This window comes from Heteronotia binoei, chromosome 5, assembly GCF_032191835.1.
Source record: "Heteronotia binoei isolate CCM8104 ecotype False Entrance Well chromosome 5, APGP_CSIRO_Hbin_v1, whole genome shotgun sequence".
In the NCBI taxonomy this organism is placed as follows: domain Eukaryota; kingdom Metazoa; phylum Chordata; class Lepidosauria; order Squamata; family Gekkonidae; genus Heteronotia; species Heteronotia binoei.
The window spans coordinates 33,984,001-33,996,399 of NC_083227.1; the positions used below are offsets into that span (position 1 = coordinate 33,984,001).

Below are 12,399 nucleotides of genomic sequence, written 5' to 3' on the forward strand. Positions count from 1 at the left end.
ACTTGAATAAAATTTGCTTGGTCTTAAGGTGGTACTGGATTCTATACAAATTTTGTAAAGTCTTTAAGGTGCTACCGTTCTCTTGCTCTTTCCATTGCTGGTTATAGTTCTTTAGCGTCAAACAGCAAACCCCACCCACGCGTGCAATTCTCTGCAGAATTATCCCGCCCTTAAGGCATCGCTTTCCATAGCCTTAGGTCGAGTAACTCTGCCAGAACACTGCACCGCTCAGACACGCCCCTTTTACCTCAGGATCGAAGCCTCACTCAGCCGCACCTTCCGCCGTTCGAGGGCGGATAACTGCCCCGTCATTATTGCCCAGCCGAGGGCCGCTGCGGGCTGGGGAGTCCGCCATGGCCCACGCGGCTCTCATCTCGGCGCTCTGCGAGGAAACGACCTGCTCCATCTGCCTGGAGCCCTTCACAGAGCCGGTGATCCTCGACTGCGGGCACAATTTCTGCCGCGCCTGCATCTTCGAGTGCTGGAAGGAATCCTGCCACGCCGCCAGCTGCCCTCAGTGCCGGAGGATCATCCTCCACAGAGACCCCAGGCCGAACCGGCAGCTGGCCAACATCGTCGAAATCGCCAAGAAACTCGAGGAGCGGACGAGGGCGGAACAAGGCGGGAAGAGGGGCTTGTGCGAAAGGCGCTGGGAGGAGGAAGCCCTCGCCTGCGAGGCTTGCGGCGGAGGCCCGGAGCATCAGGACCATCACCTGGCGCCGGTGGAAGAGACAGCCCTAATATACACGGTAGGGAACGGCTGTGGGGTCTTTGGAGCAATTTGGAGAACAGATGTGAATGGAGATAGATCCAAGTGGGCAGCCGTGTTGGTCTGAAGCAGCTGGACAAAGCAGGAGTCAAGTATCCATTAAGACCAACTAAGTTTGATTCAGAACGTAAGCTCTCGTGTGCTAAAATTACCTGATCCCTTTGTCTGAAGAAGTGTGTTTTTAGCGCACGAAAGCTTACGTTCTGAATAAAACTTACTTGGTCTTAAAGTTGCCACTTGACTCCTGCGTTGTTCAGAGGCGAATGAAATTAGCAGAGATATTTCAGCATAATGCATTATGAATGAGAAAAGCAAAATGAATTGAGACTTACAGAATGTCTGAAGATGTATCTTGACACTACTTACCTACTGTAGAGTGCACTGGCAACAGACAGTCCCTGGAAGAAGAGCTTTAAACCTCGAAATGACTTAAGGACCAGTTTTTATGCGCGTCGGACGTCAGCTAAGGCTATCAATTGTTGTGGACGTTGTTCACTGAAGAGTCAGTAGGAATAAGAGTGCTTTGTGGTGGATGGTGATTTTTTTGTATGGTTTCTCATGATTTGTGTAGACATATATTGAATTTTGAATTTGATACTGAATACAGAGTGTTGACATATACTGGTCTATGCTTTGTATGCTTTGCATGGAGAGAGGTGGCGCGTTCCTGTGAGAATGAATGTCCGCTGCGCATAAAAGCAGGTACAGATAACCCCACGCTCATTAGTGATTCAGCATCTCTACTAAGTGACTACAAACTACTCTTAAGTACCAGAATATGTGGCAATATATGCAGTTGGGCCAGGGGAAGCCCACCCTCAAGAATCAGAAAACCTCCTGTGATTGCCCTTTTTGAATCCCTCATTAGAATATGCATTCTTATTGGCAGATCCTAGGATCCTTTGATGCTGCCTCCCGATTGGCCAGTTTGAATTAAGCAGCCAATCAGGATGCAGATGTTTAGATCCTCTCAGTCTGTTGTGTTGCGCCTCAAGCTCAGGACACAACACTCAACATGTCCAGACATGCCTTCAACATACATAGTCTGAAGCAATAAAACAAAATTTGAGTCCTTTAGGACCAACAGAGTTTTATTTTGGATACCAGCTTTCCTGTGTATGCATGTGAAAGCTTATACCCAGAATTAAGCTTGTTGGTCTTAAAGGTGCCACTGGACTCCAGATTTGTTCTCTGGAAACAACACAGCTTTGCAAACATGTACAACAAATGGTCTGGGATAGGGTTGCCAGCTCTGGGTTGGGAAATACCTGAAGATTTTGGGTGCGGAGTTTGAGGAGGGTAGGGTTTGGGTCCTATTGCAGGGGTGGAAAATGATCAGTAAAAGTCAGGTTTTTTATCTTGGCCAGTAATTTGTCAGGTTTTTTTTTTAAAAAAATGGTCAGCAAAGTTAGTATTTCTTTGTTTCCTTGATTGCAATTTTTGGGGGGTGGGGTGTTTTTTGTTACTGCGTTTTGGGGGAAACATGACTTTTGTCATGATCCTTGGCCTAGTGTGGCCTACAGGCTCCAGGGAAGCCTGTGTTATAGTAGCTACAGGCCCTATATTTCCCTTTAGATTAAATGCTTTTCAAAAGAGTCAATTCTTACTTTCAGCAATAGTTCATCACGCTGACTGATAAGAAAATGAGGCCATCTACCGTAGGTATTCTCAAGAAGGTTTTATGAAAATAATGTTGCCAGACATCCCCTGTTGCATGAAGGAAGCTAGGATACAATCTCAGAACAGGAAGTGTCTATTTACTGCAAATATTTATTCCAATATTAAAATAACTAACCATAAGATGCATATTCACTTATTTGTACAGTTTTATCTGGTATGTACAGTTTTATCTGGTATGTGGATTGTATAGAATAGCCCCATTTTATCAAATCTTGGAAGCTAAGCAGTGTCGGTATTTACATGGGTGACCACCAAGAGAGACTTTGCAGAGAAAGGCAGTGGTTGACCACATCTGCTTAATCACTTGCTTTGAAAACCCTATGGGGCTGCCATAAGTCAGCTGCAACTTGAGAGCACTTTACACACAGTTTTATTCTGCCCTTCCTTTGATGCTCAAACTAGTTGAGGGAAAAAGGAAAGGTCCCCTTTGCAAGCACCAGTCATTTCTGACTCTGGGGTGACGTTGCTTTCATAATGTTTTCACAGCAGACTTTTTACAGGGTGGTTTGCCATCGCCTTCCCCAGTCTTTTACACTTTCCCCCCCAGCAAGCTGGGTACTCATTTTTTCGACCTCGGAAGGATGGAAGGCTGAGTCAACCTTGGGCCGGCTACCTGAATCCAGCTTCTGCCAGAATTGAACTCAGGTCGTGAGCAGAGAGTTCAGACCACAGTACTGCAGTGCTGCTGCTTTACCACTCTGCATCATGGGGCCACATTTAGGGGTTGCTATTTTAAAGTAATTTAAAAATGCTGCAAGGGATCGGGCCTACAGCATGGCAGGTTGAGGTGTTCTTGTCTGTGCCTCATCAAGGGCCAAAAGGACCATAGCATTCCCCCACAAACACACCTGGCTGTTTCAGCACTTTTAATGGAATGGGAGCAAACAAAAGCACTCTAGCCTGCCTCTCTGTGACTGGTCCCTTGCAGCATATTTAATTTAATTTGTCGATTTATACTTTGCCCTTTTGCACAAGCCATCATGTCTAATTTGTTTTTAAGAAGCTCAAGGATCTCGAATGTGAGAGGGAGTGATGGGCAGATCCCAACCTGAAGAAAAGTGGGCAATTCAATAGAAGTAGCTATTGGGAAATTTCTGCAGATTTGGGAGTGGCTGCTGGAGGAGGGCAGAGCCTGGGGAGGGCAAGGGGTTCAACAAGCATGTGATATCATATAGTCTACCCACTGAACCTGCCGTTTCTTCCTAGGGGAATTGAACTGCGCAATCTGGATATCTGCTGTAATCCCAGGATAACTCCAGACACCATCTGGAGGTTTGAAATAACTGCAAAAAATGTGGAAAAATAACAAAAGAATCCTGAAAATACTTAACAATTCAACAATATATATTCAATAGAAATCCAGCACTGTTACAATACAATTCATTACACTTCTACAAAAGTTCATTCTATTCTACAAAAATTCATATAACACTAATGCAGTGTGCAAAGACAGAATTCAAGTTCATGAAAAGACTCTCCGCTTGTGTGTGTCAGCTTCTTGACTTTAAAGCTCTCGTAGACATTCACCTGACTCCGTGAAGAAGAATAAAGTGCTAGTGCAGTCTGAATTTCGAATGCAGACGATTTAAGTTCTGGAAATTCTCTCTTCAATATTGCAGATGCTAAATTGAAACTTTCATCAATTGTGAAATTGTTGAAAATAGTGGATCAAAATAAGCCTTAACAGTAAAGCTGCCTGTAATACTGTTTCAGATTCCTTTGTCTTAGAGACTCTTCCCACATTCCTGCAAACAAACAATCAAACACACAACATTTCATACATAGTGTATCTAGTTTACAGTTATAATGCTAATATTAGCTCACCATCATCCAACAAAATGCTTCTTACAGCACTAGCTCTGGAGAAAACTCTCAAGTTCTCCCGCAGGTTCTAACCTTTTTTAGAATAATTAGAAACAGCTGATGAAAATTTTTAAAGTGACCATCTAAACAGAAAGAAAGAAAACTGGAAATCCTGAGTCTTTGTCCTGAAACACTGTAATTTATAGATCACAAGATAAATCTAAATAAGAATTTAAACCCCAAGGTTGTAGTGCATTCATTTTAAAGATAAGGGCAGCCTCTTCGCTAAGTAAAATTTTTTGAATTTCATCTTTTTATTCATTCCTTGATATCTGTACTAAACACAAAACCTCATGTCTTTTTCAGTATGGTTTTTAGACATAAAATGTTCCGTGAGAGGAGCCTCCAAATTTTTAAAATGAAATCAGGATTGATGTTCCAGGATCCGAAGCCTTACTTGTCTGGTATTATTACTAATGTAGATTCTTGGACAGCCACGTTGGATCACGTACACGACATTGCATGACAAACAAGCACTGAAGTGTTTTAATTTGATTTTTATATCGCTGGTAGGCTCCCTTTATTTGACAAGGGAGTGTAGTCAAAGGCACACTTTCGTTTGAATCGCTAAAGGACAAACCTTGCACCTGCCGCAAGAAAAATTTCCAACCACTGCATCTGGGCTATCTTGTTCATTACCTTTGTCATTTTTAAAATCTGAATGTACAATTAGGTCCCTTAAGCTGTGGGTTCTACGAGGCCCTATGTACGGTTTAAGTTCACATCCTGGCACATCACTCAACAGGTGCCAGTGTTTATTAATGACAGATCTGATTTTATTTGACAAGGGAGTGTAGTCAAAGGCACACGTTAATTGCTCCACCTGCCTATCTTCCCGGTTCTCAAAAAGGCTTGTTCTAGACACAGAGTCTGCTTTTCTAATGGCTTCTTCCACAGCTGTGGTTGGAAAGCTCCGTCTTACAAAATCCTGAGCCAGAACGCCTCTATCTCTCCTATAGTCTCCCACTGCTGTTGAATTCTGTTTAATTCTTAACATCTGGCTGTAGGGAAGGCATCTACGTAAGTGCAAGGGATGAAAAGAGCGATAATGAAGAAAAGAACTTCTATCTAATGGTTTTTTAAACAATCGCACTGCCAGTTGATTATTGTAACGTGCTGAATTTCTATTGAATATATATTGTTGAATTGTTAAGTATTTTCAGGATTCTTTTGTTATTTTTCCACATTTTTTGCTGTTATTTCATTCCTTATTGTGGAACTCTAGGCTTCCTCATCATCACCATCTGGAGGTTGGCAATTATCTGGCATTATGGAGCAGAGGTCCATCAGTGGCTATTAGCCACAGTGTATGTGTGTATATAAAATTTTTTGCCACTGTGTGACACAGAGTGTTGGACTGGATGGGCCGTTGGCCTGATCCAACATGGCTTCTCTTATGTTCTTATGTTCTTATCTGTGAAAGATAATAGTAACAGGTCTTCTGATTAGATGAGTGGGGCTGAATGCCGTTCTTGGGTAAAGCTATGCCTTTCCAGAGGCTGCTTATGTATTACTAGCTTGTGTGATGGGAGACGGATGCAGTCCCACTTTCTCACTTCAGTCTCTTTTTTCTGAGAGGGCTAGAGACTTGTCTGTTTGCTTTAAGGCCAAACCTGGAGCAATGTCTGTCAGGAAGAGGCTGAGACCAAATGGTGTGGTAATGCCTGTTCCTTACCCAATTCTAATGTGTTTCCCACCCCCAGGCAGGTTTAGAAATGGAGAAGCAGATTAAGTTTGTTTTTGAACAAATGAACACATTTCTTTAGGAAAAAATTCTCCTCACACTGGCCCGCCTCAACGACATGTTTAAAGAGTTTGTGAAGGAGTTTTCTGAGAAGATTTGCCACCTCGTAAGAAAGAATGAGGCAGAGTTCCAACAGGTGTCAACCAAGTTCCTGCAGGTGAGACCACAGGCTCCTTAGAAACATACATAAAAACAAGAGTCAGTGTATTTATTGGTTCAGTGGGCAGAGCCTAGCTTCGTTCCATTTTTTATTTTCAAATGGTGTGTATACCCATCTCTTCAATGCATGCTAATTTCCTTGTGAATTTTCCCCTTTCACTTGGCTTTCAGTGTACTGTCATGTTTTAAGCGTATTGTAAAGTGCTGTATGAATCCTTATTCATTCAGGTGTAACACAACAACTAGGGTTGCCCATCTAGCAGGGGAATTTTTTTGGGGGGGGGGGGGCGTTCTGGAGGGGCAGGGACATTGCATAGGGATGCTCTGGTATTGGGCAAAACTGCCCAGATACCAGAATGTCCATGAGATGATGTCACTTCTGGAGTGATGTCCCTTTTTAGGGGAAGAATTTCACCTGCTGGTCAGCCGATCTGAGCAGAAGGAAAGGAAAGGTCCCCTGTGCAAGTACCAGTTGTTTTCAACTCTGGGGTGACGTTGCTTTCACAGTGTTTTCACGGCAGAGTTTTTATGGGCAGAAAGGAGCCCCCAAAATCAAGGGATTGCCCACTTGGACCTGAGGGCTGGCAAACAGCCACAGCGGAGAGCTGAACTACATGTTACGATGGCCAAAAGCTGAACTGGTCTTTGCGACTGTTTTAGAGGGAAATTTGGCTGTTTAAAAATGGCAGCTACTTTTAAACAGCTAAATTTTTCTCTAAAATGGTGTCTTTGGACAAAAGTCTGACCCATGGCCACCATAATGTATAATTTAGCTATCCGGTTAGATCCAAATCCTTGTGTTTCTTTAAAACCTCATCTTGTTTATTTTAGCTGAAAAACTGCTCCAGGGAGGGAGGAGGATATTACTATAGGCTTCTAGCCAATCAGTTAAGTGAGCCCTGTGGCGCAGAGTGGTAAGCTGCAGTACTGCAGTCCAAGCTCTGCTCACAAGCTGAGTTTGATCCCGGCGGAAGCTGGGTTCAGGTTGCCTCAGCCTTCCATCCTTTTGAGGTCAGTAAAACGAGTACCCAGCTTGCTGGGGGTAAAGTGTTGATGACTGGGGAAGGCAATGGCAAACCACCCCGTAAAAAGTCTGCCAAGAAAACATCATGATGTGCCATCACCCCATGGGTCGGTAATGACTCAGTGCTTGCACAGGGGACTGCTTCTACCTTTAGCCAATCAGTACCATGCACAGCCCCTTCAGACAAGCAGAAGTTTGTTGCCTTGTGCTCAAGAGAAGATTGCACTTAGGATAATAGTGTGAGTTCCAAAGCCAGAACTTCTCCTATTTTTATATCTGTTGGTGTACATGCAAGATAGAAACCCTTCTCATATTTCTTCCCAAGGAAAGGAGATTTCTCTGGATCCTAAGATTAGGAATAAAGAAGATAAAATTCTTGTCATGACAATGCATTTGTCCTTATTCAACACTAGCAAAAGATGCTGGAAAAAACAATGTCAGAGGTTGGGAGGCTTGTTTGGACACAGTAATAAATTGAATAAGGAGAGTGGGGAAAACCTTCTGTCTCTTACTCCAAACAAAGACTCTTCACACCTGCAAAAGTACTACTGGTGGGAGATAGCAGCTGCTGATGGCACATAGATTCCAGCCAGATTTTTTGCTTCCAGAAAAAATGAAAAAAATGACCCCCATAAGAATAAGAAGCCCAGTCTGTGTTGTGCCTCTGCAGCTAAGACTTCCTTTCTTTTCTTTCAGGAGTCTGGAAGCACTTTGCACAGGTATACAGCTCTATCTCCCTCCCAATTTCCTGAGGAAGAGCTTTGGTTTCTCATTGTAAAACAGCGCAGTTAAGAACAGGGGCTTGTTCTCTCGGGGAGAGGGATAATATGAAGGATCCTGATATAATATTTTACATGCTACTCAGGAACTACTGCATCCTTATGATTTTACACAATTCTCATTTGACACGCTTTTGGCCCCCTTCCACTGCAAACGTTTTGCTCAGTTGTATCTGTCATGAGCTCCCTGTGTAGGGCCTGAACACTATTTAGGAAGAAGCTGTCTTGTGCTGTCAGACTCAATGATCTGTCTAATTCAGAATGTTCTACTGCAGCTGACCCCTATTCCACATAGTCTGAGGGCCACAGGATGCCAGAGTTCATCAGCTGGAGATCCAGACATGTATTTGGTGCCCCAAAGCTTTCAGAGAGGTTGGAATTGGATCAGGGCTATAGTGCTGCAGATAGAGGGCATTTGTAGTGTGCCTATTAGAGGATAGAGGGCATCTGTACTGTACCTATCCCATCTAGGCCCCTTTCCGAAAGAAAATGCCCTAATAGGTACAGCACATATCAGTCTTTAGCCCTTGATTGAAGTGGGTAGCCATGTTGGTCTGAAACAGCAGAAGAAAGTCTTGAGTCTAGTGGCACCTTAAAGACCAACGAAGTTTTATTCTCGGTATAAGCTTTCATGAGTATGCACATTTCTTGAGTGTTCTTGTGCACAAAAGCTTATACCCAGAGAAGACTTTGGTGGTCTTAAAGGTGCCACTGGACTCAAGCTTTGTTCTGTTTTTTCCCCTGTTATGGCTTAAAGCAGCTCAAGTGATGTATTTTCAGTGGGGCAAATGACACAGGGACAAAGAAAAGTGCTTTCCACAACACTGCAGACCTGATCTGTACCCCCCCCCCCAGGACATAATGCTTAGCATTTAATTAGATGCTAGGAATGTCAGTGAGAGAACTAAAGTGTTATGTGTAGCTTGATTCTCAGAGCCAAAGGCCTTCGCGATAATTGGCAATGGCTTAGTGGTGGAGCATCTGCTTCATATGCAGAAAGTTGCAGGATCAGTCCATAGAATATCCAGTTGAAAGGTGATTTGAAAGACCTCAACCTGAGACCTTGGAGAGCTGCTGCCAGACAGGTTAGACAGCATTGACCTTGATCGGCTGGAGATCTGACTGTATAAAGGAGCTTTGTGTGATCCTTTTAACTGAGCCTGCAACCTTCTGCATGTAAGGCACAGATTCTACCTGTGAGCAATGCTGTCTATCTTGTGTTGTTCTAATGGACTTTGCAGGGTTTTCCATTTGCCCTTCCTTGTCCCACCAAGCACTGAATAGAAAGGATTGCTTGTCTGAAGAAACTAGTTAGATCTGTTAATGTGATACAGAACTCACACACACACTTTCTCATGAGCATCAGGCTCTACAATGGTCAGCTTCATTCTTCAGTGAAAAATAATCCAGGAGATTCTTTTTCCCCCCTCTTCAAAAATTGCATTGATTACAAAAGAATCTTCTTGAGTGAAAGAGCTTCATTCTGCACAGTAGGCCAGCTACTCTTGAATAGTGTGATGCTTGAGAAATTGTCATGCAACCTTGGGTCAAAAAGCTTGCTAGGGAGGCAATCTTCTTTCATTCCTTCTTGAACTGAATTATCTTCCTTTCAGGTATGAGGAAGGGCAAGAGAGACCGGTGGTGGAATTTTCTTCAGGGCTGGAGAGACAGAAATTTCTTTCAGAAACATTCAGCTCTGCAAGAGGCCATAGAGAACTGCCAAGGTATTGTGGGTAGGAGGGGAAGTATACAGATCTTTAAGAGGGGGCTGCTTAGTTGTGGGGAAAGGCAGTGTTCCTTGAATTGTTGAAATAAATGTTTCAAAAGACTGCCCCACACAGTTCCTTATGCCCCCTCTTACTGCTGCTTCCATGTCCTCTTCCAGTTTTGCTGCTCTCATTTTCATAGAAGCATTAATTCAGTCTTCATTCAAATGCTGAATGTAATGAGGGGATTTGTGTGAAGGTTTGGGGAGGTTGAACATGGACAGAAGTGTCACATTTTGTCTTTTTCTAAAGTATTTGCATGCACCCGCCTTTCTACCAGTACATTGGGCCCCAACATAGTGTTCTCCTAAGCAGTTATACCAGGTGTCAAACTCATTTGTTATGAGGGATGGATCTGACATAAATGTCACTTTGTTGGACCAGGCCATGCATGCCATTAAATGTAAGATGAGATACCAGATACATAAATTTTATAAAGATGATTTCAGATGCCAAATGATAATATTTTTATTTATTTATTTATTTGATTTATATCCCGCCCTACCCCACCGAAGCGGGCTCAGGGCGGCTGAGTAGGTGAATGACAACAGTAGGCTTGATTGGATTAGATATGATATGCAGAAGAGTAGTAGGTGTGAAGATACCAGCATTGGTGATGAGACAGGAAACCTAGGTCTCAATTCTGTCCAGGAGGATGCAAGGAACCACAACATTCAGTTGTTGACCTAAGAGGAGTACTGCCCTTTCAAAGGCATTTCAGAGGGAGATTAGAGAGACTGCTGCATTGCAACTGATAATGAAATTCAAGATAACGCATCCTCCAGGACTGAATTGAGACCTAGACTGATTTCTTACTAGCACTGCTCCGCCTCCAGGCTTCTGTTTTCCCCTAGCACAAGTGATTGATTTCCCACCAGTTGTTCCACAGGCACGGGGCTCCTTCCAGTTCCCCACACAGCATTGTAATCCTTAGAAGACATCATCACAAAACTGGGCAGGAAACTGGAGGGAGCCCTGTGTCGAAATGTGCTAATGGAGCAACTGGTGAGAGGAAATCAGTCTCTTGCACTGGGGGAAAACAGAAGCCTGGAGGCAGAGCAGTGCTAGTGAGAAATTGGTCCTAGTTTTCCTGTCCCATTACTGGCTATTATCATTTGGCATTTGAAATCATTCCACTTTCCAAGATATAAGGACCAATCCAAGTGTTCTAATTCCTAATCATCGTTGTCTTCAAAATACAACTAGATGGAATATATTGCAATATATATTCTGACTTTTAAATGTATTATTTTTTCTCTTATTTAACAGAGTTGCTGAATCAAGCATCAAACAAAGGTAACTGCAAAAAGCAGAGTGGGAAACATTTTTTTTTGGGGGGGGAGGCATACTTCCAACTCCTTCCTCAAGTGTTTTAATCAGGTCTCATCCTTTTTTTGTGTGACACAACTCACCTTTCTTTTTCTTTCCGCAGTGAATTACTCTGGAACCAGACACAGCAAATCCCTTCCTCATTCTGTCCAAGGATCTGAAGAGTGTGTGAAGGGGGAGCAAATGTCAGGATCTGCCTAATAACCCTCAGAGATTTGATATCATGTGTGTGCTAGGCCAGGAGAGTTTCACTTCAGGAAGACATTGGTGGAAGGTGGAAGTAGAGGAAAACCTCGGAAGGTGGGCGATGGGGGTTGCACGAGAGTCCATCCACAGGAAGGACATTGTCCCTGTAAGCCCTGATCATGGACTGTGGGCCGTGGGTCAGTCACTCAGTTACTCCTCCTCACCCTGCCAAATGTTGGCTTTTACTTCCCCTGAGCCAACGCCTTTGACCTTGAAACATAAGCTCAAGAAGATCCGAGTGTTACGGAAAGGGCTGTGTAGAATTTTTTCATAGTGATACAAATGATTTGATTTTTGCTTTCCTTTCAGCCTCATTCTCTGGGGAGAGGACTTGCCCCTTTTTCCGGGTATGGAAAGGGGCCAAACTGAAGTGCTGACTTCTGAAAGGGGACTAGCCTGTTTTTTGTAGACTCAGTTTTACTAGTTTCCAGAAGAATTTGTTTGTATGCTTACCAGATGAGTTTGAGACTAACTCAGTGCAGCTACTCTTACTCATGTTACTCTTACTGATTGTAAAATGAGTACATTGTTTTCCAGAAAGTCCTCTCCCTGCATAATGCTACAGCAACAGCTGAGCTCACCTGCTTGGGATCTTGCTCTGTGTTTCTAATGCAGTTAAGACTCTCCTCCTCACCTTGTTAGATTGCTCTGTGCTAGCTTAAGATATTGCTTGTTGGCAGGTTATAGGAATGCAGAAATTGTATGCTTGAGATGGAGTATTCCCTTATCCAAGTTCTGCTTTGTTGTTAAAAGTGTAGCAGTATTTTAATATAAAATCTGCTTTGGAAACTGCTTTTTGTGTCTTCTGTCTCCTATTACCCAGAAGCCTTTGTTTTGTTCAGGATCTTTCTGCATTTCACACTTCTGCGATTTGTATATTTTCCTGGCAAGTTAACAGCCAGGCAGGAGAAAATACAGTAACAGCAGAGAACCCAGCCAGATATCTTTGTGCCCAAGACCAAAATCACAATTGCTCCCTCCCAATAAGCCTGTTGATATTATAAATCTATTTTATTATCATTAAACTTGCAATTTCAATT

General features: G+C 43.2%; 1 protein-coding gene across 2 annotated transcripts; it reads left to right on the top strand.

Moving 5' to 3' along the window:
- The first annotated feature begins 172 nt into the window (after positions 1-172).
- Positions 173-12,151, top strand: LOC132572271 (zinc finger protein RFP-like). Of its 2 annotated transcripts, XM_060239155.1 has the most exons (6): positions 173-749; positions 6,079-6,213; positions 7,936-7,958; positions 9,632-9,742; positions 11,054-11,080; positions 11,217-12,151. In XM_060239155.1, the coding sequence occupies exons 1-6, from the start codon at positions 354-356 to the stop codon at positions 11,272-11,274; spliced, it is 750 nt and encodes a 249-aa protein (XP_060095138.1). In that variant the 5' UTR covers positions 173-353; the 3' UTR covers positions 11,275-12,151. The 2 variants fall into 2 exon arrangements, with proteins under 2 accessions (XP_060095138.1, XP_060095139.1); XM_060239156.1 differs by lacking the exon at positions 11,054-11,080.
- The last annotated feature ends 248 nt before the right edge of the window (positions 12,152-12,399 follow it).